The sequence below is a fragment of the Aspergillus luchuensis genome, chromosome 8 (assembly GCF_016861625.1).
Source record: "Aspergillus luchuensis IFO 4308 DNA, chromosome 8, nearly complete sequence".
Taxonomy (NCBI): Eukaryota; Fungi; Ascomycota; class Eurotiomycetes; order Eurotiales; family Aspergillaceae; genus Aspergillus; species Aspergillus luchuensis.
The window spans coordinates 935,739-962,160 of record NC_054856.1 but is presented as its reverse complement, the minus strand read 5'-3'; the positions used below and the strand labels follow the sequence as shown (position 1 = coordinate 962,160).

General features: G+C 48.2%; 11 protein-coding genes and 2 non-coding genes across 13 annotated transcripts; 5 read left to right on the top strand and 8 right to left on the bottom strand.

Annotated features, from left to right (window-relative positions):
* Positions 1 to 476: 476 nt before the first annotated feature.
* AKAW2_80343A (uncharacterized protein) lies at positions 477 to 1,421 on the top strand (the record flags this gene model as incomplete). The annotated part of the gene is made up of 1 exon (XM_041681353.1): positions 477 to 1,421. One exon carries the CDS (start codon positions 477 to 479, stop codon positions 1,419 to 1,421), a length of 945 nt encoding a protein of 314 aa, XP_041548304.1.
* An 837-nt stretch (positions 1,422 to 2,258) lies between these two features.
* On the bottom strand, positions 2,259 to 3,463 carry AKAW2_80342S (uncharacterized protein; the record flags this gene model as incomplete). Its single annotated transcript, XM_041681352.1, has 5 exons — positions 2,259 to 2,365; positions 2,432 to 2,525; positions 2,593 to 2,661; positions 2,721 to 3,314; positions 3,374 to 3,463. 5 exons carry the CDS (start codon positions 3,461 to 3,463, stop codon positions 2,259 to 2,261), a joined length of 954 nt encoding a protein of 317 aa, XP_041548303.1.
* Positions 3,464 to 4,223: 760 nt separating this feature from the next.
* AKAW2_80341S (Zn(II)2Cys6 transcription factor) lies at positions 4,224 to 6,075 on the bottom strand (the record flags this gene model as incomplete). The annotated part of the gene is made up of 4 exons (XM_041681351.1): positions 4,224 to 4,910; positions 4,979 to 5,125; positions 5,189 to 5,614; positions 5,686 to 6,075. 4 exons carry the CDS (start codon positions 6,073 to 6,075, stop codon positions 4,224 to 4,226), a joined length of 1,650 nt encoding a protein of 549 aa, XP_041548302.1.
* Positions 6,076 to 6,939: 864 nt separating this feature from the next.
* AKAW2_t80008A lies at positions 6,940 to 7,030 on the top strand. The gene has a single exon. It is a non-coding gene; the product is annotated as a tRNA-Pro (tRNA).
* Positions 7,031 to 7,796: 766 nt separating this feature from the next.
* Positions 7,797 to 9,200, top strand: AKAW2_80340A (uncharacterized protein; the record flags this gene model as incomplete). Its single annotated transcript, XM_041681350.1, has 1 exon — positions 7,797 to 9,200. The coding sequence occupies one exon, from the start codon at positions 7,797 to 7,799 to the stop codon at positions 9,198 to 9,200; it is 1,404 nt and encodes a 467-aa protein (XP_041548301.1).
* An 800-nt stretch (positions 9,201 to 10,000) lies between these two features.
* AKAW2_80339S (uncharacterized protein) lies at positions 10,001 to 11,947 on the bottom strand (the record flags this gene model as incomplete). Its single annotated transcript, XM_041681349.1, has 2 exons — positions 10,001 to 10,488; positions 10,567 to 11,947. The coding sequence occupies 2 exons, from the start codon at positions 11,945 to 11,947 to the stop codon at positions 10,001 to 10,003; spliced, it is 1,869 nt and encodes a 622-aa protein (XP_041548300.1).
* A 57-nt stretch (positions 11,948 to 12,004) lies between these two features.
* AKAW2_80338S (uncharacterized protein) lies at positions 12,005 to 12,526 on the bottom strand (the record flags this gene model as incomplete). The annotated part of the gene is made up of 1 exon (XM_041681348.1): positions 12,005 to 12,526. One exon carries the CDS (start codon positions 12,524 to 12,526, stop codon positions 12,005 to 12,007), a length of 522 nt encoding a protein of 173 aa, XP_041548299.1.
* Positions 12,527 to 13,766: 1,240 nt separating this feature from the next.
* AKAW2_80337S (uncharacterized protein) lies at positions 13,767 to 16,224 on the bottom strand (the record flags this gene model as incomplete). The annotated part of the gene is made up of 5 exons (XM_041681347.1): positions 13,767 to 14,334; positions 14,385 to 14,994; positions 15,052 to 15,509; positions 15,559 to 16,101; positions 16,151 to 16,224. 5 exons carry the CDS (start codon positions 16,222 to 16,224, stop codon positions 13,767 to 13,769), a joined length of 2,253 nt encoding a protein of 750 aa, XP_041548298.1.
* Positions 16,225 to 16,544: 320 nt separating this feature from the next.
* On the bottom strand, positions 16,545 to 17,643 carry AKAW2_80336S (TauD/TfdA dioxygenase family protein; the record flags this gene model as incomplete). Its single annotated transcript, XM_041681346.1, has 3 exons — positions 16,545 to 17,150; positions 17,222 to 17,431; positions 17,488 to 17,643. The coding sequence occupies 3 exons, from the start codon at positions 17,641 to 17,643 to the stop codon at positions 16,545 to 16,547; spliced, it is 972 nt and encodes a 323-aa protein (XP_041548297.1).
* Positions 17,644 to 18,325: 682 nt separating this feature from the next.
* On the top strand, positions 18,326 to 18,396 carry AKAW2_t80007A. The gene has a single exon. It is a non-coding gene; the product is annotated as a tRNA-Gly (tRNA).
* Positions 18,397 to 21,435: 3,039 nt separating this feature from the next.
* On the top strand, positions 21,436 to 22,411 carry AKAW2_80335A (RTA1 domain-containing protein; the record flags this gene model as incomplete). Its single annotated transcript, XM_041681343.1, has 2 exons — positions 21,436 to 21,712; positions 21,777 to 22,411. 2 exons carry the CDS (start codon positions 21,436 to 21,438, stop codon positions 22,409 to 22,411), a joined length of 912 nt encoding a protein of 303 aa, XP_041548296.1.
* Positions 22,412 to 22,654: 243 nt separating this feature from the next.
* On the bottom strand, positions 22,655 to 23,438 carry AKAW2_80334S (uncharacterized protein; the record flags this gene model as incomplete). The annotated part of the gene is made up of 2 exons (XM_041681342.1): positions 22,655 to 23,274; positions 23,351 to 23,438. The coding sequence occupies 2 exons, from the start codon at positions 23,436 to 23,438 to the stop codon at positions 22,655 to 22,657; spliced, it is 708 nt and encodes a 235-aa protein (XP_041548295.1).
* Positions 23,439 to 24,490: 1,052 nt separating this feature from the next.
* On the bottom strand, positions 24,491 to 26,236 carry AKAW2_80333S (uncharacterized protein; the record flags this gene model as incomplete). The annotated part of the gene is made up of 1 exon (XM_041681341.1): positions 24,491 to 26,236. One exon carries the CDS (start codon positions 26,234 to 26,236, stop codon positions 24,491 to 24,493), a length of 1,746 nt encoding a protein of 581 aa, XP_041548294.1.
* Between the last annotated feature and the right edge of the window lie 186 nt (positions 26,237 to 26,422).

The following is a 26,422-nucleotide window of genomic DNA, read 5'->3' as shown; positions in this document are numbered from 1 at the left end:
TAAGAAAGGGAAGTTATCATTAATACTGAACTGGCTCTCCAAACTCCTACTAGTAATAAACCGAGAATAATCATTCAATATGCCAAAGAAATCCCTCTCGGCGACAAGACCGAGCCCCCAAGAGACCCCATGCGGAGACTCTCACGCTCTTCAAATATGATCCTTAGAGCTTATTTCTTATTCTGCCCTCTTTGCTATGCGTTAAAGTTGGGCAAGGCGGCCGCATTCTACAATGACAACTAAGCCAACGACAGCTGATGGAGTGAGTCTGCGGAGGAAGCGGCCGCGGTGGAGATCAGGCATACTATAATTAGGGTCCGGGAAGCCCACGGATTGTTGGTCATCAGACGCACTGCATCGCGATTTAAAAAGCCTCACTATAATATCCAGCCAGTCCCAGAGCAAACGAAACAGCGTCATCGTACATCTTTCAACAATCAAGCGTCCTATCCAAACAGATCACCTACAGAGCAAAGATGCTCATGTCAACCAAATCCACGTTCACCCCCTCAACCGACATCCCTTCCCTAAAAGACAAAGTCATCCTAGTGACAGGTGGCACCAGTGGCCTAGGAAAGCAGTCCATCATTGAGCTCGCCAAACATGGACCAAAGGAAATTTGGCTTGCGGCTCGCGACCCTAAAAAGGCCGCCTCCGCAGTTACATCTATCAAAAGCGGTCTTCCCGAACCAGTCAACATCAAAACCCTCGACATGGACCTAACGTCCCTAGACTCTGTGAAACAAGCAGCCGGAAGGTTTCTATCTGAGTCGTCCAGACTTGATATCCTGCTCTTGAATGCAGGAATAATGTCAGTCCCCCCGGGCCTGACCAATGAAGACTACGAGATACAATTCGGAACAAACCATATGGGCCACGCACTACTCGCGAAACTATTGACACCTCTTCTGCTGAAGACAACTGCATTGTTAGGAGGGTCAGATGTGAGAGTAGTTATTTTGACTTCTTATGCGCATAACTATGCTCCGGAATTTGGGATCCAGTTCGACACGCTCAAAAGCCGCGCGGAGGGGATGAATACTGTTGCGCGGTATGGTCAGAGCAAGTTGGCCAATCTACTATGGGGGAGGGAGATGGCACGACAATATCCCCAGTTAACTGTGCCGCTGGTTCATCCGGGGCTCGTGCGGACAAACTTGGCGACTACTATGGGTCAGGGGAGTTTTATTATGAGGATGCTGTGGTGGATTGCGAGCCTTGTTACAGGGGTCGATGTTGAGACCGGGGCCCTGAATCAGCTTTGGGCTGCTACTTCTCCCCGGGTTCAGAGTGGGCAGTATTACGTTCCTGTTGGGAAGGCAAAGGATGGGAGTAAGTATGCCCAAGATTTGGGACTTGGGAAGAAGCTTTGGGAGTGGACAGAGAGGGAGCTGGAGGCATATATGGATGCGTCGGCTTGATGGTTCTGATGCGGTTGACTGGTGGATTTGGTTTAATAACCAGAAATCGAGTATTGAGGATAATAATGTATTCTATGGTGCGGGCTGCTTTCAGAATAAGTTTGACACTATACTAGGTGTAGGACATTTTGTGTGAGGGCCTATCCCATTATTCGCATTATTCGCCTTAATGACCCTCTTGAGGCCAGCGGCCGCCTCCTCCGCGTCAGCATATGCCGCCCGGTGCAACAGGCTTCTTAACAACGGTGATCATTCTTTCCCGATAATCCATGGTTCTGTGGGAACGTGTCAGGACCTGTGCGATTATACGTATAATATAACACTTGGGTTCAGTTTTTGAGTTTGCCGGATCAGTCCGTCCCACTGGGTCAAACCCGTTAGGGTGCGGGTTATGCGGCCGCATTTCCCGCGCGGGACTCATCGTGTAGATCTCTACCCCAACAGAACTAGGAAGCATGAGCATCCATCTAGACAGTGAGATCACTCTTAGCAGAATACGCTCGGGAAAGACGATCGGCTTTTACTGGATAGATGTAGAAAAATAATTAAAGCATGCTTTAGCCCTTATATAATACTCGTAACCCCCCTATAATGGCAATAAGCCAGACTTGATACTCTAATTCAGGTTTAACTTGAAAAATACAGTTATAATACTACTCGGCACGGAGGATCTCGAAACCCCTGGCCACTATCAGCACGCGAGCCTTCTTGAAGTTATCCCAATTGACCAAAGACAAGTAAAGAGTGTATGGAAGGATATTGATTCATTTACATTTGATAAAATCCTAATATTCCTCTATGGAGCTGTGCTAGAACATAATAATTTATTTGACATCCCTACATATAAGGTTTTACTTCTTGCAAACTCCAGTCCCAGAACTTCCCTCCGAGATTTGGGTCCACTAAGTCCTTCCGGACCTTTTCGACCTTACCGAAAGGCGAAACTAACGAGAACAGGTTAGCAGGTTAGAGTATGTCCAGTAGAGTAAGGTTATGTAGGAGTGTCGCACCCCATCCCCCGTTATCCTCCTCTGTAATAGTGCCACTGAGACCGGCGAACAATTCGGTATAGGCGCCATTGATCGGCTCCGATGCGATGAGTTTCTACCAAAAAAATTAGCTGAGTATAATAGAAAAACAAAGAATTCATGAGAGCGGGTTGCAAGCTTACAAACATCGTGAGCTCCATTTTGGACATATTTTGCTGGAGATTCGTCACGAAATTGCCAGGGTTGAGAGACTAGAGTTTGCAGTCAGTGCTGATGAAGCCTGCCGGAGTATACGCCGTGATGTACTCACCAAGCTAATGAATCCAGTACCTTTTGTTCTTCTCACAAACTCCGCTGAATGAACTACAGAAGCTGCCTTGCTCCGACAGTACTTCATCCAAGCGCCCTCGTCTCTGTGGTAGTCCATATTAGTCAAATCGATAGCAGGATTTGGTGCAGCATCGGCAGCACTCGAGGAGACCCAGATGACGCGGACCGAGTTTTTGGGTGCGATGTTTGCCGCAGTCTCAAGTGCTGGGCGGAGAAAATAGGTCAGCAGAAAGTGGCCGAGATTGTTTACTCCATACTGAAGCTCATAGCCCTGCTTGGTTCGAGAGCCTGCTGGCGGGATCATGACACCCGCATTGTTCCACAGGACATCCAAGCGAATTTCTTTTGCGAGGAACTCGGTGGCTGTCTGCTTGATAGTGGTCAAATCATCAAGTTGAAGCTTGAGAAATAGCAGTTCGCCCTTGGAGGATGGATGGGCTGCCGTTATCTCTTCGATTGCCTCCTTGGTCTTCGTCTCGGAACGGGCAGCAAGATAAACCTTGCCGTTATGTTGGTACAGAATCTTGGTGAGGAGTTTCCCGAGTCCCCCAGAGGCACCTGTTACAATGAACACCTGTTCTCGATAATCAGCTAATTGATCGGGGAGGGGGGATTGTGATACGGGTTGCGCACCTTGCCAGTTTGGTCCGGCAGGTTCTTCTCAGTTAATGTTGGCTTATTAGGCAGAACAGTGCTGCATCTCATTGAAAAGTTAAGGCTCATTGTGTCGGGCAGAGGTTGTGAATGTGGGAGATAGTAATTATAAGATGTCTAGTTGTGGTGGGAGCCGATGGATTAAATAGCTCTTTATGTGCATCCGGAGAGCTCACCTTGCAACAAACCTACTTCGGATGGCCGAACCTAATTTCAGATACGGTTTCCCGTGGCGTCTCTTTCTGCCGCTGGATGCGGCCGCACCCCCCGCTGACCTGAAATGACAAAGTTCGAGACAAAAACGGGCAAAATATTTGGAACGACCCACCAGTCCTCAGGGTGAGCTTTGGAGGGACCCAAGCCAGTCGGAGAGGCGGTCATCCCGGCAAGCACCAGAGATAAACCACATTGATTGTGCGGACGCTCATGCAATTCCAACTTTACGCAGTCGTCAATTTCTTGACCACAACTTGTCCTCGATTGTGTCACTTTAATCTGTGCCTTTCGGTTATTCGACCCGTACATAACACATAGGCCTAGCTGGGGTTTTATTTCCCCCGGTCGTAAACTGGCAATCTGTCAGTATCTTTCCACTTCAGCCTATACAAGCCGTTTGAAAGAGCATGAAAGCGCAAACGATCGAAGGAGTCGTTGCAGAATAACTGCTGCCAATGCAGTCTCAGGCCTAGAGGCCTTACCTTGGAGCCTTAAGAACAGCACTGAACAGACAAATACACATACTATATCAATAACGAGGTATGTGACAGCACACTCATTATTGCCGCCCTAGCACCATCTTAAACGAGTTATATTGATGCTACCATCGAAGTTACTTTGCAGCTCCACGATAAATCTCGTTGAGAGCAAGATACTCAGACGCCAACTTCCACCGTTGACTCAACCTCCCCATGCAAGCCTCTACATCCGCTAGTAGGCCCTTGGCTTCTTCGTCGGCGCCTTCGCGATAGACCCATTGGAATGTCACCATGGAGCAGTACAGTGCATCCAGTAGTAACGGGCTCAATCTCCCCATTTGATCGTTACGTTGATTAGTCACAAAATCCATAATATCCGTGGTTGTTCTGTGCGCCTGGTTGCTGATATTCCGCACTACCAGGGTAGCCTGGACCTGGGCGGCGAGTTCGTCCGGTCCTTTAACGTCGCCGGAGGTAGTATAACCTGGTTCATTACTAAGTTTTTCTGGGCAGCAGTAGTTGTCGAGCAGCAAAAAGAGGGCCGACCATGTCAGACACCGAGGAGCAAGGAGTCTAATATATCCGTTCGTGGGGGAAGAGTCCATCTCTTCGGCGAGAATGAAGCTGAAGGTGTTCAGGTCCTCGGTAAGGCTAAGAACAGAAGTGATATGGCCTGCAAGGCCTGCTGGCGAATCGCTGCGGTGTGCGGCAACGCGACTAATGAACATGGCCGACTGACAGAGGCGAGAGAAGGGCGACATAGGAGTTAAAAGGGGTGTTGTAACCTGATAATATATTATGTTGGCTACATCACCCAGATCCTATTGGGAAAAAGAAGGATATCAGTCGAGAGACAACAATACAAGATAAAGAGCAGGAGTGTATTCACCCATGCGTCATCATCCACGGGGAGGACATCTGTATCTGCAGGTTCTGGGAGGCAAAACCTCCTTCGGCTGCCTAGGGAGATTGTGCGATCCAGGATGTATATAGCCCACCACACACGTCTTCTCTCCTCCAGCTCTGTCCAAGTCGTCTGTTGTAAATAATCAGTGACAATCTTACCCCATAGCCTTCCTTGGACCATTTATGGACATACAGCGGGACTCATAATTTTCATCGTATCTTTACCAGGTGTAATACCAAGTAGCTCGGTGAGTCGGGCACATGCTCCTACGGTCATCCAAGCCGCCGGATAGATGGAGTGACCGTACTCGTACAAGGCTATCAAAGTCATAGCCTGTAGGTAGATAAATGACACAGCTCCACTGGCTTCTAAGGTCGCCAAGAAACCTTTCGCAGACGAATAAAGTTCACCGGTTATCTCCGGAGCAGGCGGTGGTGGGAGGGTGATTAGCTTCATTGCGAGGAAAAGCAGCGCAATGTCTGGCCCACCGTCCTTCAGCGAGATGCCGAGGTCCAGTCGCTTCTTCGAAACGATTGGCACCCACGGATGGATTGTATCGAAGTAAAGCGAAGTTGTGTCCATAACGAAATTGGGCTGATTAAGGATGGAGAGTATATCCTGTATATTCATCAGCAAGATTGCAGTGATAATGGTACGGACAAAGTAACGATAGTTTGCTTGCTACCGACCATCGGAATATTGGCAGCTGGCCTTGGGAGTTGCATATTGGACCATTTATAGCAGTCTATATCCAAAAACAAAGCTGACGGAAAGCTAGTAGGTTCTCGGTTGGGTCCGATAGGTTCAGTGGCAAGGCTGCTTGAGCTCGAAATGCCAGCTGTAGCAGACAGAGAATCTGGCTCGGTGATGCTTCCAAGTCTTTCTTCCAGTTCGGTTAGCCTTGCTTGAAGGGTTTCGAGGTCGGCCGCAGTCGGGGGCGGCTTTGGGGTATCAGCATAGTCGCACGTGCGGCTGGTGCGGAGGCACAGGCTACACTGGGGTAACCGTTTGTCACATCTTCGTTTTTGTCTTTTGCAGGCGACACATGCTTGAGAGGCTATATTCTGGGAGCGCTCCATGAGGTTCTATCAAGCTTCCAACCCGTATGGTGTTGTCATTGGAGATGTGGTCGTGTTTTGAAGGGGCAATGATGTGCCGAGCGTGGCAAACTCTGTCTAAAGGGGTTTAGCGCAATTGTAAGGTGCAGATAACGTAGCTTTAGGGTTAAAAAGTGAGTTGATATTCATGTTGTTAGTGTGGAACCAGCACCTCCCTATACTTATACCATTGAAAAAAATTATATATCATGATTCTTATGCATATCATCCCCCTTCGCCCCCGGCTGTCGACATCGGGTTGGAGATACGAAACCAAACCAAGGGGGCCGATGGCATTAAGTGCGCCATACAGGACTAGCTATCTGCAGATCGCCTGCAACTTCTAGGAAAGTATTTTCACATTGAAGCAGCCGATAGCAGCCAGAATGAAATGCTACTTCACTCAACTCACCGTGCCGAAGGTGACGCTCGCAACGCTCGCAAAACCACAAGTGGTTGAGATAGCGATGTTATAGATCATTCAATCAGTTTGAGGATAAAGTTTCTCATCTTTTTTTTCCTGATCATTTTTACTGAAAAGATAGGAGTGTCTTTAGTTCTGTTCATAAGTAAATAAGTAGGGAGGGTCAGAGTGACTCCCAAACGTACACAGAAGACTGGTGATAATGATGGTGTCGTTAATGAACGTACTTTTAATTGTATATCGAGGCCTATTCTGTAGCAGTTCCAGGTACTGGGATATGCTTCTGACATCATTATTGAAGATCGAATATTGTTTTATGTGTTTTCCGTTTACTATCTGGCGACCCATGATCTTCTCATATGATAAAGCTTATATTTCCTCTATTACATTAAACGCTCTATTACATTCAATGCACATAACAAGCCCGGGTGGTCTAGTGGTATGATTCTCGCTTAGGGATACAAACCCAAGCATATCTGCGAGAGGTCCCGCGTTCGATCCGCGGCTCGGGCCTTGTACCTTCTTTTTTTTGGACATCTTTTTCCTTTCTTAACATTTTTTTCTATTACTTCTTCTTCTCTAACCTTCCTTCTTCTCTTCGTGATGAATGAAAATTGTGAATAGAAAGAAATGTACTACATTTTGTGGCACTAAGTTTGAGGACTGACTAACCTTGGGTAAGTTAGATTCAGTAATCACGATTTCAAATCCCGCTACTTTTACACTATATATATATATAGCATCGTCAAGGTATTTATTATGAGAAGATCGTTATAAGTAAAATCTCAAATTATCTCACTTGAATCTTTTGCTTCAACCTATAATCTTTATACAATTTATGTATGAATTACAGCTGGGTTAAAAGTTTCTTCATCCACTGTTAAATGATCCCGCTGTAATTGTTCTGCTCACGGACGCTCTAATTACTGTGAGTCTGGTCAATTCGTTCGGTACTTGTTACGAGCACCCTTGTGGGTGAGATAAGAGAAGTATAATCGGTCGGATGCCTTCGAATTTTGCGCCTAGTAGCAGAACTTAAATGTCTTCAACTCGGTTTAGGAACCTCTGCCTGCATAGTCTTCGTGATAGGGCTGGTTGAAGTTCTGCCGGGTGTGATGACATCACGAGTATCCACTTGGGCAAGGATTCAACCATCAACCTTAATTGTTCTTCGAGATTCACCCCCTGGGAGGATCGGTGAAATCCGCCAGCTCCTGGCAGTGCGAAGAAAACATTTTACACACTGATACCTGGCGAGGATGCAACCAGCTACATTGGAATGAGCCAGACAAGCGAGGCGCCTCTCTTCGTAGTGGAAGAGGTCATCTGCGCCTACCCCATCAGCACCTTCTACGACTCGTGTCCGCGATATCTCTTCTATGCCCTCCTTTTAGCCACTTGTGTCACTCGTTGGACCGGCTGGCTCGCAGACGTCTTCCTGGGTGCGGCAGCAACATATGCCGGAACCGCCGCTATCCAAGCCTTCATTCTCGTTTCCAACCCGGCTAAACACAATCCCTACGAGCTCATAACAATCCCCTTAGTCTCCGATAACACCTCGCTATGGAACAGCTTCCCATCGCTAATCACTGGGACCGATCAAATCGAACTGAGTCCAGCTGCACTTGAGCTAGACGCCGACGCCGTTCTCGCCATAGTAGTAACAGCTTACCTCACCTTCCTTCCTCTTCAATGTTGGTCCCGTGCTTTCTCCCATGAAAGAGCTCGTTATATCCTTTTCGGCTTATGGCACATTCTCATGCTTGCAGGGTCTATCTGTGCCCTGATATATTGGCCCACTCTCCGCGACACCCCTATCCAATACACCTTTTGCTACCCTGATCTTCCACCCATGGGCACCGTCTCTAGTGACGGATGGGAGGCATGGCAGCGTACCTCAACCTGGAACAACAGTGTCTGGGAAATATTCAGCAACAGCACCATGTTTGACCAGTTACCAGGCGTCTGCTTTTATCCCTGCTTCAACACGACGCAGATCCTGCGCCAACAGACCACTCTTGAGGCGACTGTCGCCACGGGGGACTATCGCGTTCACCAACGAAGCGAATTCTGGGACGAAGTCGTCTACTCTAAACGCTACATCTACAGTCTTATAGTCCTTACTGTTATCGTGAATTTCTTCCTCTTATTGTTCAAGATCCTTCCGTATCGATCACGTCTTCCCTCAGCTCAAGTACGCAGCATCTGGATTGAGAGGAAGAACATCTTCAACGGGTTAAGGAAGGACTTCCGCTCCGCAATATACGTGTCTCAACTTCATCGAACCAATTTGATTGATTCAACGAGGGAGAAGCTCTCTGTGTGGAGACCTACCGGGGGTCTCTTTACCTTACACGCCCTGGGATCGTGGCTGAGGCTTCTTCTCGATACTATAATACTGTGTGCGTTGGTGTTTAGCATTATCGTGAGCCCGCTGACGGTCATCGCTTTCGTGGTGTGGATTGAGTATTATATCCACGAAGATGGACCATCACAGGAGACGCCGCAGCAAGTGGGACAGTGGTCTCCGTTGGTGTCTATTGGGTTTTTGTTGATTTCTGCGGCGATATTGAAGTTGAAGTATTGGGTGGCTTCGAGGGAGGAACTGGAGGAGGAGATCGGGCATCTCCGAGGGAAGTTGAAACGGTTGGAGAGGCTTAGAGAGGAGAAGGTGTATAAATAGTGAAACCCCAATCAAGTTTATCGTCCAGTTCCGTCTCTTCCGTTTATCGGATCGAAAGTCTCAATAACCTGGCAATTACTCGAGGACGAAACCTGACAAAAGGTGTTCGATTGCAATGGACCCCTCAAAAACCTATCTAATATATATATACAAGCCCTCAAAAACCTATCTGATATATATATACAAGCAGAAAGGAACTGCCGATTCCATATAATATCCGCACCCTCCTTATATGTAAGGTCATATCACGCTCCATACGGTAGCTAACATCTACTAGAGGGCCTTCCCCCCTTCTCCTACCAGATCACCAATTACAATACAGCCAGCTCATGTAGTCTGCTACAGCTGAATATGGTACCAATACATGCAGTGACACCATACCCCCTCCCAAAATGACTCACATGACCCCGAATCCATTCACTATCAACAAGCTGCAGCCTGCCTAAGGCGGTGACCCACGACAAGTAGGCCCACTCATAAACCTTTCACGGTGTCACTCTCTCAGGGCAAACCTGGGTGGTCTAACGGTTAATCACTCGCGTCGGGTCTTTCATGTCACTTAGTTGAGAGGTTCCGTGTTCGATCCGTATCAGGACCTTGCCTTAGACTCTGAAATATTGTGTCGCCCATTTTTTTGACCTTTTATTGCTTCGGATCTTTGCCCCTACATGCATCACCATGCTTCCTCTTATTGCTTCCTACTATCCTCTACATACATACACACATCCCCTTCATCGATGAAACACACAAAAAACCACATACAATTTCAAAGAAAGAAAGGAAGAAAGAAAGAGTCAACCTCAGATCTTCCCTCCCTCCGGAATCGCCAACAACGTACACCCATCATTATCACACCCAGCATACGAGACCTCATTCCCCCACCAATTCAAATTAACCTCCTTATACTCGACAGCAAAGAAGATAATAATGGCAGAGATAGCCACTCCACACGACATAGCGGTCGTGAAAACATACGCATACTTCTCCCACCACGCCTGCCACCGTCTCTTGATCCAATAGTTGAAGATGAAGCCCACCACCATCGGACACCACGCGTACGTGACATTGTACGGTGAGATATCGCAGATCCCGTAGAATACCAGCGGAATATAAACGTATCGGAGAATGGAGCGGGGGCGCCATTTGGTGATGAAGTAGAAAGGGATGGGAAGGAGGGCGCCAACGAGAAAGCCGTATAGCAGTGGGTTATAGATCTGTCCTGAGCCGAAGAGGCGGCGTGGGCCGATGGCGCCCCAGATTACAGAGGAGGTATAGAAGTCTCGAGCGCCTGTTTTATGTGATTAGAAAATGGGAATGTGGGACAGTGTGGGGGGAAAGATCAACTTGCGGGGATAGGATGACTTACCGGCGCAGGTAAACTTGTCCGGCTGGGTGGTGGAACACACGTCCTCGATATTGGCCAGGGCCCAGACATTTACTCCAAGGGAGACAAATGCACCGACGATAGTGGCTACCAGCTGGGCTGCGAACATCACTCGCGGGGCAATCTTCATATAATGGCCCAGCTTTAGATCAGCCACGAACTGGATGGACTGGGCACAGGCGATATATCCGAATGCCTTGAAGAGGAGGTTGGCGACGGGTTTGCCGGTGATGGCGTATCCTCCAATGAACTCGGCAATAACGTTGTTCGTTACCTCAGAGTTAGTGATGGCGTAGACCATGCCGTATGGAATCTGCAGCACGAGGCAGAGGATGATGGCGAAGACGATACCCCAGATGGGCATGCCGGTGTCGTACTTGGCGACGCCAATGCAGCCGAACACGAACGCGACAGCCAGCACAACCAGGTACCACCACTCCGGGACCTCCTTGTATTGCTTCATCAAGCGATTGTGGACGTCCTCGTGCTCCTCTCGCGCACTGGCCCATTTCCATAGGGCGCGAAATCCCTTCATGATCTCGCGCCGGTTGTAGAGTGCGACGTGCACGATAGTTGCCAAGTACATGGCGAAGAAGAAAAAGAACATGACGGAGTACCCGGCCGTCAGATACGGTTGACTGTAACCTTCATAGCCTTCTAGGTCGAATTCGCCCTTACTGTTCAGCACTCGGGTGACATTGTACGTGTTGCCCGTGTCGTCGAAAACATCGTTGCTGATGATGGGGAAATAAGCGGTCTTCCACACGTTGCTGAAGTAGACGGGGGCAATGACGCAGAAGGCTCCCAGGATAGTGCCGATACCAATGTTGGCCAATGCGTAGAAGGGATAGATGATCGGGTCGTAGAGTGCGTAGATGATGTTCCAATCGAAAGTGGGTAAGGGGTTGAGGCCAAGCCCGGTGATAGTCCCACAAATGATGGCTAGCTTGACGTTATCCGGGGCGATCCAGTTGATCCAGTTGAAGTACGACAAGGCTTGAAAGATATACCCCGGGAACCAGTAGTAGAAGAACATGCCTATGAAGCAGTACATGAAAAAGCGGTATCGGCTGATCTTCCAGCCGTGGACCCGCTCGCGACCTTCATCACTGTGTAGGGCTTTGTTCAGAGCGATGGTTGAGAGGCATTTCGGGTAGATCATGGACGGTGGGTACACTAGGAATCGGCGTACCACGCCGGCACAGCCGTAGCCCAGTAGTTGTGTGGATAGCGTAACGAGGATTTGGAAACCGGCTTGATCGTACAGCGACGTCAGGTTATAGAAGGATTTGGCTTTCAGCACCTGAAAGATGTACGTCACGTAGGCTGTGCCATTGGTACCGCCGAAGGAGACATTGGACATAACAGTGATGAGCATGTGTTCCTTCTGGTTGAAGGGGCCGGGATTCAGACTGAACTTTCAGCCAAACAGGTTCCACTGGCGCGTAGGCAGGGTTTTGGCCATGAAGACCCCGCAGGGGTAGGACAGCAATTGAGCGACAATCGAATATATGGCAATAGTGGGATAGCGCAGGGTGAAGAACTGGTTGACCCCCGTGAAGACGATGGTAGCTATCATGCCCAGGAACCACGCTCGGAAAGTATTGGCCGAGATTTCAGGGTCATCGGTTGGGTCGACCACAGCGCGGACCTCCGGATAGGGAGAGTCATTCTCAATGAGGTCACGATGTTTTTCAATATCTGACATAACCTCCTGCAGCTGAGAGAGATCAATATGCTTGGTATCGGCGTCGAGCATCTCGCGCGCCTGAGCGATGATCTGAACAGGGAAGTTGACGTCAAGTTCATTTTCAGCCACAATCTGCCGCAATTGATCTAATAGAGATTGCAGATCGGACTCATCGATCTTGGTACCCGTTGCGTCAGCCTTTTCCTTATCGGAATGGCTGCTCAAGGAGATGGGCTCTCTGTAGTCGGCCATCTTGTCCGTAACCTAAGGTGGGCCAATCTAAGGATACATGGGAGAGTACGAATGATGTGTAAAAGTTATGAATTGACAGATGGAATCTCCCTCGGGAGCACTGTTATATAAATTTAACCTTCTGTTTATATTCTGAAAGCACGAAGGTGTCGAATGCGTTCTGCTTTAGCACACCATATTGGTGCAAGATAACACACACGCACCTGATGCTATCGCTTGCATTCCGCTTGCATTAGGGCGGCGCCAATCGTTTACGAACGCAAGACATCCCGCCAATGAGACTGCGACGAAGTTTCTGTGCCACATCCCTCGGTACACGCATGCAATTGGCTTGTATGCTTATCACTTCATGCTGGTGGCGTCGTTCAAAGAGACTGCAGGATGCAGGTCAAGCATGGCATGCGAGGTACCCTCACTGGTAGCAACGGTAAGTGGGAAGCAGATATTGACGGACTGGAAAATGCAGATATCAATTCTTATCAAGCAGGCTACGAAGAGATAATTTGAGTTCACCATATGATTGGCCAGCGTGGCAATCAATATAGCCGGGAAATTCAACCCCGCCCTAATTGAGACAGCGGGATACTACCAACACTAACCCACGGGTCGGCAGAAATCCCCGCTCCCCATGTTCCCCTCGTGACAAGCCCAGTTAAACCATTATCTACACTGTGTGGTAATTCCCCCATTCCTGCAAAATATAGACATCTGGCGTGGACGGAAGCATTTTAGGCATCGCTCTTTACACTTTATTCTCAGCTACTGGGCGATGTATGGACAAAGATAGAATAAGCTTAGTTGGGGTGTTCGTGTGTAAAACTGACCTTCTCTCCTGCTGCTAAGACAGGTAGCTCGGTGGCCCAGACTAGTGGCATCCAAACATGGGAGGCCAAAGAGCTTGTCGGGCCACATGGCCCGCGAAACGTGATAGCGTTATGGGCCGCTTAGGGCTAGCCATGGGCAAAACCGGGATGTCCGACGCTATCTATATTAGGCGGGACTAGCATTTATCGCGGGCGCGAAGCTTTGCGGGGCCTTTGCCGAAGTATCCTATCATGATTGAGCTCTTGAAAATTTAGATAATATTGTCACTTTCTTTCCAATAACGCGCAATATCCAAACTACATGAAGTGTGTTGGAGAGGCAAGGTCACATGAATGTGCAAGGGTCGGGATTCCGTGAAATCCAAAACGATGCAGTGACCCGCACCACGATTGTAAATACTGTTGTCATTGTAGTACTACAAATCAAGAATGTGAGAATCCACATTAGGATCTACTGAGTTCCAGTTTTGGGGACCATCTGCACCACCGATCAAGGTGTATTCTTGGGCCAAGTATTCATCGAAATTAGGAGTGCTAAAGTCAGCGATACCAGGCATAAACGAACCAAGGAAATAACCCTCAACAGAGGGAAACTCTGACACATCATTTTCCATTGGTAGAGGGCTTATCTGTTGTGAGATGCAAGCGTCGCCCAAGGTGCCATCGGCGAATGTCTGATTATCGGGCTCTTGAGCCAATAGAAACGATTGTGGGGGAGTTGAGAGATTGTGCTGGTCACCAAGGTTCAATTCTATGTTATCTTGGCTGCGTGAAGCTTTAGTATTCTTCTTTTCCCGCCGGCTCCATAGTTGCCTTAGCATCCGACTGTAACTGTGGCAGATGTGTGATTCAGTCGACGCTCCCTTTTCCAGAACAGATATGAATTTTTGGGCTAAGTTGGTAATCTCTTGGTTCTGTTCTTCGGATTGGAATGCCCCTGCTCGGTCTGCTTTGTGCAGTAGGACTGCTGCATAGACACCATATCTGCAAATAGGCGTAAGTAGTAGGTAAATGTGGATGGTAAAAAACCTTACAAGTAATAACGAGACGGTAGGTAGCATAGTACATGTTGCGGATCAAGACTATTCATCAGAGCCAACAGATTCCTCGCTGCGCTAATAGCATCAAATATGTACCGACCATCGGGGGATGCCATGATGCCTTTGGATAATATGTCGGCAAATGGGCGCTCACTCTGCTGTCCCTTGTTGGATGATCCATATGGGCGAGAAGCCCTTGTTAGGACCGCCTGGAAGGAAAAGGCATTCGTGTAAAGGCAAATATACTCGTACATGATAAGAAGAGTTGTCCTTATCTTAGCGGACACAGCTAGATTGCCCCATGCCGAGCGCCACGTGGTTGCGGAAGTTCGAAAGTCATCAAGATACCGGGCGTAATCACCTTCATAGACCATTGCCAATGTTCGGTCTTTGGATGAGTAAAGAATTGCATGAGCATTATGCAAGTTTTGTATCAGCTCCATAGAGGCTTGCAGCCACGATGCATAGTCCTCATTGTCGTTCTCCGGACGAGGCTGAAGACTGGGGAAATCGTCGGCGGTAAATTTTGCGGCAAGAGACGGGCCTCGGGACCAGAATGACTGCCCAAGTCGGACTGATATCTGACGATCGGCAATAAAAATATCTGGAACTGAGGTTAGGACATACATTGAAAGCCAATGTCAAAGATATGAAGACTTACATGCCCAGACAATCCTGTCTTGCTCTGTTCGTTGCTTTGACCCACTGTGACTAAAACTACGAAAGGCGGCCTGGTCGAGGCGCTGGAGATAGCCTTGCCGGACTGCGAGCCCAACAAGCGACCAAGCTGTTCTATCTTCGCTAAACAGATTTTTGGACGATTCAGATGATGTTTCTTGAACTTGAATATGGGGAAGCCACTCCGCCAAAAGTAACAGTCCCTGGACAGTTGCTGGCGTTTGGGTCCAGGGGTGTGCCAGGAGTACATCAACCAGGAGACGTTGGGTGTGATCCCAGCAATAACGATGGGTGAGTGAATGGTGGGGATTGTCTCTCGACGCAATGGTGAGGATAGCTGTGAGAAGAAAGTATTCAGACCGTTGAGTTTGGCCCATTCTTGATGAAACCAGCAAATGAGAAGGGACGATCGGACAATACGGATGATAATAATTGTGATATCTGGTCCCTGTCAGTAGACACAGATGAGGTTTTATGAAGTGTGGCTAACTCATGTAGTAGCTCAAATACAAGGCTCGGGCGCAATACGCCTCTCTTCACCAAGTCGTAGTCATCAAACATAGTGGCCGAAGGTCTCTGGTGGCTTTGAGAGTCCTGAGAATGGTTGGTGTCTGACGCGCTTGTTCTGTGAGCTGCCGCGTCCAATTGTTCCTCTAAGTTTGCCGTGCTGGTGAACTGAGCTTGAAGCCGACTTCCGGACCGGACCTGACCAGACATTGCTAGTATTTGCAGCGCATCAGATGGATTCCGGAGTTCCATAGCTAGTACATCTCCAGGATTCTGTCTGCCAACGCTGTCTTCACCATTTGATGAACTTTCGGTCACATCAGACACGCTATTAGCCGGTTCCACGTCAGGCCCGTTCGAGTCTCCGGAGTTTGTTGGCAGCGGAGTCTTCTGCCGTCGCGAAGTGCCCGACTTGTGCTGATGCTGGCGAAAATTTCCCCCTCGCCTGGACTTGATGAGGACACATTGGCTCTTAGTATCATGGCGAAAGACACAGGGAGCTTTGCCTGGTTCTCCGATGGTATCACTATAGCCGTATTAGCCCCTACTTGGGCAGATGTAAACAGCATCCTTACAGGTCGCATCTGGTTTTGCGCTTACGGCATCGCAGGCAGGCACGAGACGACCTCTTACCTGTACTGGCAGTCATGATTGCGGAATTCTCTTATCCATCGGTAATAGGTAGTGATTTCGACAAATCTTTAGAATGAGATCTTTTCAAGGGTACGCGGGGGATGATGTGGAGAACTTCGGCTATAGCCGATAACCATTGCCGAAGCCGTGTCTTACGGGATTGTGGCGACAACAACAAAGCAGAGTGCTTATCACTACGTAAAGATGACTGCGTACTGAGAATTCGTATGACTATCAATTCTCGGGTGCCTGAAGTTGATTGTTGCTATCTACGATATAATCTCATTGCGACAATGGCGAGGTTAGCCTAAACTAGGTATAAAGTACGTTGACGCTTTAAGGGAGCCCCATCCGCTGATCGCTTTTGGGATTCAGGCCCCATGCTAAACTACTGTCATCATGCACAGTGGCACGCCGCATGTCTCTCCTGTACTTGGTCATGAACTCGCCACTGATGGCACGGTGCATCGTACATGTATTGTCCCAGACAATCATATCACCAACATTCATCCATTCCACTTCAATGACGTACTTGTCTTGAGTGGAGTGCTCGAAAAGCCTTTCAAGGATCTTCTGGGATTCTTCCGGGGAGACACCTTCGAGAGAGTGAATGTGTTTGGCTAGGTAAATAGTGGGAATGCCGGTGCGCTCGTGCTCTTGCAGTAGTAAGTGGCGGGACATAAAATGGTCCGTAGGGTTAACATCCTTGAAATGCTCCGGAGCAGCCATTTTCTTGGAATGCAGGATGGAATGACGGGCAATGAAGTTTCTTTCGTGGAGGAAGTGCTTGAAATCGTCGTCAAGGTCACGGTAGGCGCCCCTCATGTCGGCAAAGGCAGTAGAGCCCCCAGTCCCGGGTGGCGGAAGCTCATGGGCAAGTAGAAGAGAGTAACCGGCTCGGCGAGGGTTGAAGCTAGAGTCCGTGTGAAACAGAGAGTTACCCTGAAGACAGTCAGTTCTTTTCGTCTTTCTCTATTTCCGAACAGGTACTATATGGGAGTGTTGCTACATACCTTATTCGCCTCGCCTCGCGGGCTGTTTAGATCCACAATGGAGCCGTCAAGTTCGATGTTCCCCACGTCAAAGAGCTCGTTGTATTTGAGGCGATGCACACGACCCGCCTTATTGTACGGAGTTACATCGTCAAGTTCACCAAACTTGCGAGCCAGCTCGAGGTGAGTCTCGTCGACGAGGTTTGTCTTACGCACAACGTCAAAGCCATACTGTAACAGTCTCAGTGTATGGTTTCGCACGAATTCGTTACCAGTTTCCTACCAACCTTCTTTACCGCATCCTCAATAAAGCGAAACGCTTCATCAGTGACACCGTAAGTGAAATCCAGGCCAGTAATCTCGGCACCGAAACCATTTTTAATGACTTTGAGGTTCGGCCTGGAGCAAAGGACGGTTTGAGTGACGGTAGAAGTGGTAGACATGGTAGCACAAACGATGCAATAATGATGAATAGACAAAAGAGTGGAACTTATTGTCAAGATTGGAGAATTGCTAACGATGGGCAAGATTGATGAAAGAAATTGTTCACCTTTTTATACCAGCAGGCAAGGTCGAAAAACTAGAACTATCCAGGAAACAATCCATTACCGATACTACGCGGAGAAGTCGTGCTCATACGGGCTACTGATGAACTTTTACCCCTTTGCCGACAGGACCATAACCGTAAACTGATGAGAAATAGTAGCAGTTGAGCCCTAGAAGATTAGTTGTAATCTACATTCTCATCGGCTATGGCACTAAAGATCGGCTATGGACAGCGCCTCCCATCGGCTTCGGTATTTATGCCATTGAGAATGTAATGTGGCCCAAACCTGACCATCACGGTACCGGCTCCAATTGAGTTGAGAAGAAAGTATCTCGCGGCGGACTCCATCGAGGAGACATTCGCGGGTGCCAAGGGACGGAGAGGAGCTGGTAACCGTTTCCACTCATTACCAGGAACCAATATGCGGGGTAAGACGGTCCTTTTTGTTATGAAAACATCGAAGCACGTGACCAGAAGTACTAAAACTTTCGGGTTGAGATTCTAGTTGAGAAATCATATTGATATATACAGGTCCTAATGAAGCAGCGAATCAGATAGCGCAATGGTCCGCAGCTCAAGCATCATTGGTCTAGTGGTAGAATTCATCGTTGCCATCGATGAGGCCCGTGTTCGATTCACGGATGATGCACAATAATTTTTTTTGGCGGCCGGATGGTATGGTGGTAATCACCCAGAATGACACAGTTACGAAACATCTGAAAAGGAGGTTCCTGATGCTAGATATGCAAGTGTAGTAGGTTCAGCTGCAGCAGCTATTATGACTACTAGTAAAAGAGAGGAGACTAGACACACGCCCAGTACCAGGAAGAAGAATATATTTAAAATATATTAAGAGAGGTCATGGAGTATAGTGCCTATTTGTATCTCTCTCTCCTTCACCGTTTTATACCAAGTTAGTATAATAAGAATTTTAAGATTTTTCCCCCGTGCAGTTCTCTCTACAGACCTTCATACTTATATTATACGATGGCTGATAAACCGGAAAAATCTCAGTAAAGGTTAAGTAACCGGGCTGTAATATAAAAGATAAAATTATTATTCTTGTATAAACTCATATGATGATATACTGCCTGTACCTAGTCAGAGATGAAAAATACTAGCGAGTACTAGGAGACTGTAGTAAGATAATCTTTCTGACTATTAGTGATAGCAAAGTGCGAATAACTAGCTGTGCTAAATTTGAGGATAATTACTACTACTACTACTACTACTACTACTACTACTACTACTACTACTACTACTACTACTACTACTACTACTACTACTACTACTACTACTACTACTACTACTATAGTTTTAATGGTTTGCCCTGCGTATTATAGTCTAGTCATAAGGTTCTCGTCTGCCATATTTATCTCGAGATGAATTCCTTTCCCTTCTTTGATTTTACTTATGATCAATTCAATATTTCTGATGTACCTAGTACACTGCTTCGACGATATATATAGGTGCCAACAACGGATCGTGAGGAAAATTGGGGTAGCAGGAATGCGTGCGAGCCACTCCTTCTACCTATATATCAGACAAGAAAAAACCGTGCATTTGGGGTGTGGGCGAGGAATGATGGGCCAAATTCTTCCACTGGCAAACTTTCGATCGGAACAATCCTAGCCTCGAGCCAAGCTGGGGCGCCGCCCCACCAACTCAATTTATGCTGTAGGCAGTGCATTATGTCCCCACAACACACCTGCACGCGGGGAATCCCATCATTAAGATAGGCTCTAGATTTCAAGAAGCCATATTTACCTTCTAAATGTATCAGACTTGGACTTCATTAAGAAAGTGGATTCTTATCGGTGAGAAGCGCTCTAACAGCAACAGAGGCCATGGTCGGTCCCAAATGGTGCCCAAAGACCGTAGTGTAATAACGGAAACCCCCAGTGACATTAGCAGTCGCATATGGAACTCTGCTTGGATATACAGTATAAATGACAGATCTGAACGCATGCAGCAATCATATTCTTATCAAGTATTCTTCCTGAACCGGGCTTAGCTGGATGCTGGCTTTCCTACCATCATGTTTACCAACAATGTTCTCTGCACCTCGGGTTCCATAATCCCAGCTAATCCGAGAACTATATACTGGATCAACCAATTTCGAAACACTTTCTCGCGACCCGACGGCTTCTCTATTGAAGTTCGGTTCAAGTCTTCGACGGTCGAGGGTATAGATTCGACGGATATAATATTGGTTTCGCGGAACAGCGGGTTTGGTGTGTTCCTCGTTTTTGTTGCTTCGGAGGGCGAACAGTCTCCGGAGGAAATGGCTCGGAAAGAACATTGGCTGCGCGATTTCTGGACGAGGATGCCTCAATGGGTCACGGGAACCATAAATTATTGGGAATTATTCTGCATGGTGATGAAGTGAATTTTCATAACCGGCCCATGATGGGGAACATAATCCCAAACGTGTATGCAACCCTCGACAACCCTCTTCGTTATCATTGGATTGCTAGAGAGGCGGTTAGTGTCCTTGGGGTGATAAGGTGGGAGCATACTCCTGAAAACTTCCATGTTCGCCAGTTCGAGTGTATCCCCCCGGAAGGACTTTCTAAAAATGAGGCGTAAGTCATCACATATTTTCCCTATTCTGGTACTGAGACAAAGTCGGCTGTACCCTTGGAGGTATTTCCGGCTTTCATTTGGTTCTATGAGCAACACCACATTCGATACTCTTCTTGGAGTGTGATTCGTTGGGATAGCTTTGTGCTTCTCCAAGCCTACAGCACCTACTAACCAATACATACAGAGAAGACGAGTCGTCGGCTTCGGCATCCGGGCGAGACATTAGTGAAGAACGATAAAGAAAACACACACTACGGGTGCCTACTGACGATATGGTTGCCATATCCTGGCTTAGGTGAAGTCATGTTTTCAGGAAACAATAGTAAACTGTCATGGCCTCGGAAAGATATCACCACCCGATCAGGCATTCGGCACTGCCACTTGTAGATTTATATATGGCACACTAACCAGATCCTCTAGTACGTTTCAGGCGCAGGCGTAAGCATTAGTGTCATCACCAAATTCATTGCCTCTGACCAGAAAGAGGTGAGGTTTACATTTAGTGGGATAATAATGTTTAGGTGTCAATCCAGGTGGCTCGCCACTAACGTATGTCTACCTCCAATGATAAGATCACTAGATACACATCTTCTCCTCATATGACAATGTTAGTCCCACATGGTCACGCCGACGTTTGACAGACACATCAGAACTTGGATGAGCGGCGCACGCGTTATACCGCTCTGGACCACCAAATACACTATGGACGACGACTATCATAGAAGTATATACGGGGAATATTCTGATTTTGGGTGGACCTTAGCTTAGCGCCCTGGTGACTGCTAAGAACATATTATCTAAGAATGGCGGTAGATGATAGATGTATCGCAGTCCGTCCCCACCCAGGCTAAATTTAACCCAGACTAGCAGGGGACCCCTGCTGCTCCCAGTCGGACTCGCTGATTTTGATCCCACCCATGCATGCCATGGAAATATATTTTGCTGCCTGCCATTGGTGAAATTCTGCCCAATAATAGTGAAATCCTGCGACCTGCTATCTCCTCACCTCTTTCCGTTCCATCCATCCTAAAACTTTCCCCCGTCTACCCGTTGAGCCACCACATTTTCATCCGAGCAAATTGAACAACGACCAGCCAATGCCATGGCAACGTCACAATGCGTTTCATACGACCCGGATATTGTCACACCTTTCGGTTACCGGCCTTCTATTGTGGCAGGTGTTATATTCATGGTCCTCTTCGCCGGCCTCTTTGCAGTTCATGTATGGCAAGGACTCAAATATAAATGCCTCTGGCTAGGGTTGGCCTTCTCACTAGGTGCCTTCGGGGAATTTACCGGATGGCTCGCCCGTACAGTAGCCTGGCGCTGTCCATATTCCGTAAGGCTGCTGGAGATGCAGCTTGCTGCTCTGATAATGGGTCTGTTATTCCCTTAAAATTGGTCGCGGTAGACTGGATCCAAACTTACGCACTACTACTACAGCGCCCGCCTTCACGACAGCCGGTGTCTACAGTGTTCTCGGTCAGATAGTTTCTATAATCGGCCAAGATAAATCCCCTCTTACACCCAAGCAATACCTGGTAATCTTCATGACGGTCGACTTCTGGAGTCTTCTTCTCCAAGCTGTGGGCGGTGGTATTGCTGGTGCTGCTTTCGGCGCACACACTTCCTACTGGCCAGGCACCTACACAATGGTAGCAGGAATCATCTGGCAACTCGTCTCAACCTGCGTTTTTACTACGTTACTCGAATACGTGATCTACCGCGCCATATACCAGATTGCACGGAATTCATCCCTGCGAAAAATTACATCTTCCCTGATGATCGCATGCACGTGCATGGTAGCGCGGGGAATCTACCGCAGCATGGAGCTGATGAATGGGTGGGAGGGATATCTTTTCACGCACGAGATCTATGCAATTATTCTGGATGCTCTAGTCATGTTCATTGCTAGCTTGACGCTGGCAATCTGGAACCCTGCTGCATTGATTGAAGAGGCTAGGAGGCATCGTGACACGGAATTGGTGCAGCTCCGTGGAGAGGAATGCCGAGATCGGAAGCCGAGTGGGCAGGATCAGCCGGCCCATGCAGAGCCTGTTATCGGTACGATCGAATAACTCCGCTCATCTCATGGCCAGTACTGAACTAGAGCTGTGACGAATGGCGATCTTCAGTGTATGTAAACTGAACATTGTGCGGACTCTGACCCGCAGTAAAAGGTAATGATCTTTGTAAGAAGACTGCGAATAAAACTCGCGTATCTGACCGGAACATTCCCAATTTGAGGCTCAATCTTAGCTTATAACAAAGCAAAATTCATAGCCCTAGAAGTTCCATACACCAAAACCCCCATATCCCACTTAATCCAACAAAGTACAATCATACACAACACCCAACGGCGCAATATAATCCGTATGATTATACCCCAAATTCAACGACATAATCTGCCCCACACTAACATTATACGCCGTGGCAAAATCCTGCAACGTGCCATACGTAAATGTAAAGTCCGCCATCGTGCACGCCGAATTATCACAACTCGGGATCTTCACCGTCTGCCCGGTCTCCAGCACATCATAAATACCGGGGTTCAAAGCAGCAATGTAGCCCGTCTGCGCAGTGAAGCTGAGAATCGAATCCGTTGTGATATTGTACCGCTCGTTGGCGATCTTCTGAATCGTATCTCCGGGTAAGATGGTATATACGTGAGGACCGCCGTAGATGCATGTAGCTGTTGCGTCGGTGTTGTTCGTGCTGAAGCAGGAGTAGTCGTCGGGGAAGGTAGCGCGGGCGGGAATCCGGAGGGTCTCGTTCTCGTATAGGAAGTTCGGGTCGGAGAGGACGTTCAGACGGGCGAGGTCACAGGCGCCGACGTTGTATTTGGCGGCTATGGTATGGATAGTGTCATTACCTTGCACAGTGTAGGTGATGTTACTGGCTGCGACGTCCAGGTTGAGGACGGAGCCGGTGCTAGGGAGAACTAATTGAGTTGGGTTAGAATATCTTGATTCTAGTGGAACTGGTGCAGTATAAACTTGGGTGTGATAGGGTCTCACCATAGTAATCTACGGTGGCTGGTAGAGCCATGGCATGTCCAAATAATGCTGCTGTTAACAGGAACAGCTTGTTCGGGCCTGGTAACATGATGGCTTGATCGCGTGTAGCCCGGGGGATAGAAGGTGTTGTTCTTGGTCTAGGAGAATGAATAAGATTTTCAACTACTCTTCCCTACCATGCCGACAGGACCTATTTATACTATTGATATTGCTCATCACCCCACAATTTCCCGAACATAAAAACCAGGAATCTGAGAGTACGTCATCCAAGCGCACCAGACATACCGACACAACACCTCCGACATCCGATCTTTAAGTTGACAAGCAAGTACTAGTCATCGAACTCGGGGCCCCGGAAAATGGGCTCACCTTTGCTTACAGAAAAGTGCCCACATGGGCAGGGTGCACGCTAATGCTTATGCGCTGTGCTAGCGTCCCACTCTGTCCAGTCTCTTTGGCAAAATCGTCGGATGTAATGTCCTCATGGGGACATTGCGGGGAAGTTTCGCTTGTAGAGATTAAGTTCAGAATACACTAGTCACTACGGTGCATTGCTACTGACGTCGCGGGTATCTCTGCTGAGCCACAAACAAGCCTGTCTCGTATTACTGAACTGATCCAGTCGCCTGGGGTGTACGATACTTTTCGGGATGGTATACTTTGGTGACATTTACTGCTCAGATTATAGCCCGAATAAAGATTGTTCCACAGATAAAATTGTAGGCATGTAGCTAACGTACCGAAGAATTCCGATGGTGCACTAGCGTATTGAGCTTTGATCCTACTACTCACTATAACTGAAGACACTGTGCTTTTCGATGACATAGTCAGAACTTACGCTACTGGATGTATCCACGTTGGACAAAGGAAAACATTCAAATGAAGGAATCTGACTTGATATACAGAATAGAAGAGAAAGCTTGCCAGAGCAAGTCCAGAAAATATAAAGACACAGTAAAATCATGCTTCCAGACAAAAAGGAGGCGTACGAGTGTCCTCAATAACACACGATCCATATGTATGCAAGTCTCAGTCAAGCTGGAGTTGGCATAGCTGGTCATCGTGCGTGATCAAAGAAAAAGAAGGATCAGAATGTAGGAGAAGAAGGGACATCGCAGACCCAGTTTTCTCATAAGCATTCTAATACACCGGCATCTTGAAAGCATTCAAGTCATAGACCCAAGTCTTCATGCCCTCCGGATCATTCACGCACTCCATGCTGGTGCCATTGTTCTTCCACAGAGGTCTAAGAGGCCATGCGCAGAGCTTCTGCTCTTCGCCTTCATGCTCACCCTGCAGCACCGTTGCATTCAGCATTTCAGGGAAGACTCCATCCTCAACCCATCGAATCATAGTCTCTAGCGTCTTCTGTGGCCAAGGTCCATTGGGCTGGGAGTCATCCGGGCCACAGTGTGCCGCACCGGGAACGAGGAAAAGGCGATACCACTCACCCAAAGCGGCGTAGCTTGCGTTCGTTGACATGTCAGGGTACATAATACGACGGACAGACTCATAGTAATGCACAGACGATGCAGTGGGAACAGTGTAATCAGATTCTCCATGGTAGTGAAGCACCTTACCGCCCGCTTCGGAGTAGGGCGACAGATCGGGGTAAGTTGCCTGAAGAGTGTCGTCGTATTTCTGCCAGCCGATGCGGACCCATTCCTTCAGGTTGTCATAAGTGACGTTCTTGAGCGTAGGCATCTCAGTGGCATTAAGGAGATTAATGTATTTCTCCACCCATTCACTGTTTGATTCGGTAATATCGAGGGTCCAAGAGCCGGTATCGTAGTCGTAGTGGGTCTCCGCGTCGGAGAAAGCCGCACTTGGCTGGTAGGAGAAGTAGACTTGCTTCCCCTTCGTATCGTGCATTCCCCGCATGATTTCTTTTGCGACTTCCACACCTTGGGCAGAAACAGTGCCGTTCTGGGCGGGGAGCGCATATGTCTCCGATCGCTTTCTTCTCTTGTAGGTTGTCAAAGAGGAAGCTCCACAACTGTACGGTTCGCCGATCGTGCTGTTAGCGTCGAAGTGAAGCTTGCAGAGGTCCGTTCGCGAAACAACACCATCCTCCTTGCCGTCAAGGGCATCACAAGCCTTGATCGTTTCATTCACAATCTTCTCAAGCTCACAGGGAGGGGGATAATAGCCCAAAGTTTGCTCGACAACGGGTGACCAAAGGTGCTGCATTTGTTGGAAAGTGAACCGGAAGCCAGGGGCACCTGTCACGGCCCCGTCGAAGTCCTCTGCAAATCGTTGGATCTGACTGAAGCCATCACGGCCACCCTCAGAGCAACCTTGGTAATAAGAATAGATGGAGGAGGTATTGAAGAACTTCTTGGTAAGCTCCTTCCCGATGACGGTCAGCTCATGGATAGCCTGGTAACCGAACATGTAGACCGTTTCGTAATTGAGGGTGCCATTGGCTAGAAGCCACACATCGTCCGAGCCATTCTCAAATCCACCAAATCCACCGTCAGTTGTGCCCGCCACAGCACCGTACATGACACCCCCGGGCAAGGAAGTGCTTCCCAATGTGATGTCATATCCACTGCCACCCGTCGACAGGTAACGGTTGGCAAACTTCGACGGAGCGGGCATCCAGTAGCTAACCACTACCCGGTCATCCCGGCCCAAGTGGGAGTAGGCAAAGGTCACATTGCAGTAGTCGAATGTGGCGCCCGGCCAATAGACTTGGTCTGTGCTCGACACGTTGTAGGCTGCCACTGCACTCACAGAAGACCTGTCAATTGAGACGCCAGGATATACGCTGTCGTCTGGCAATGAGCTTCGAGCGAAGGAAACTGTACACACATCTTGCGATGTGGTGGCTTGGACCGTTTTCGTCAGGGCAAGGGCCGCCGCCCAGAGATGGTGAGACCTCATCACGCATTAAAAGAACAGTACTCAAAAAGGAAAACTGAAAAAATCAGAAGAAACTGAAATTGAACGTTGTAACTTCTGTAGGTCTGTCAGCCCATCATCAATACCCTCTAAATACTAGACTATATAATAGACTGTTACAGAAGACAATTATTCCATCCACTACTTCCCGTGTCATGATGCGTCCCG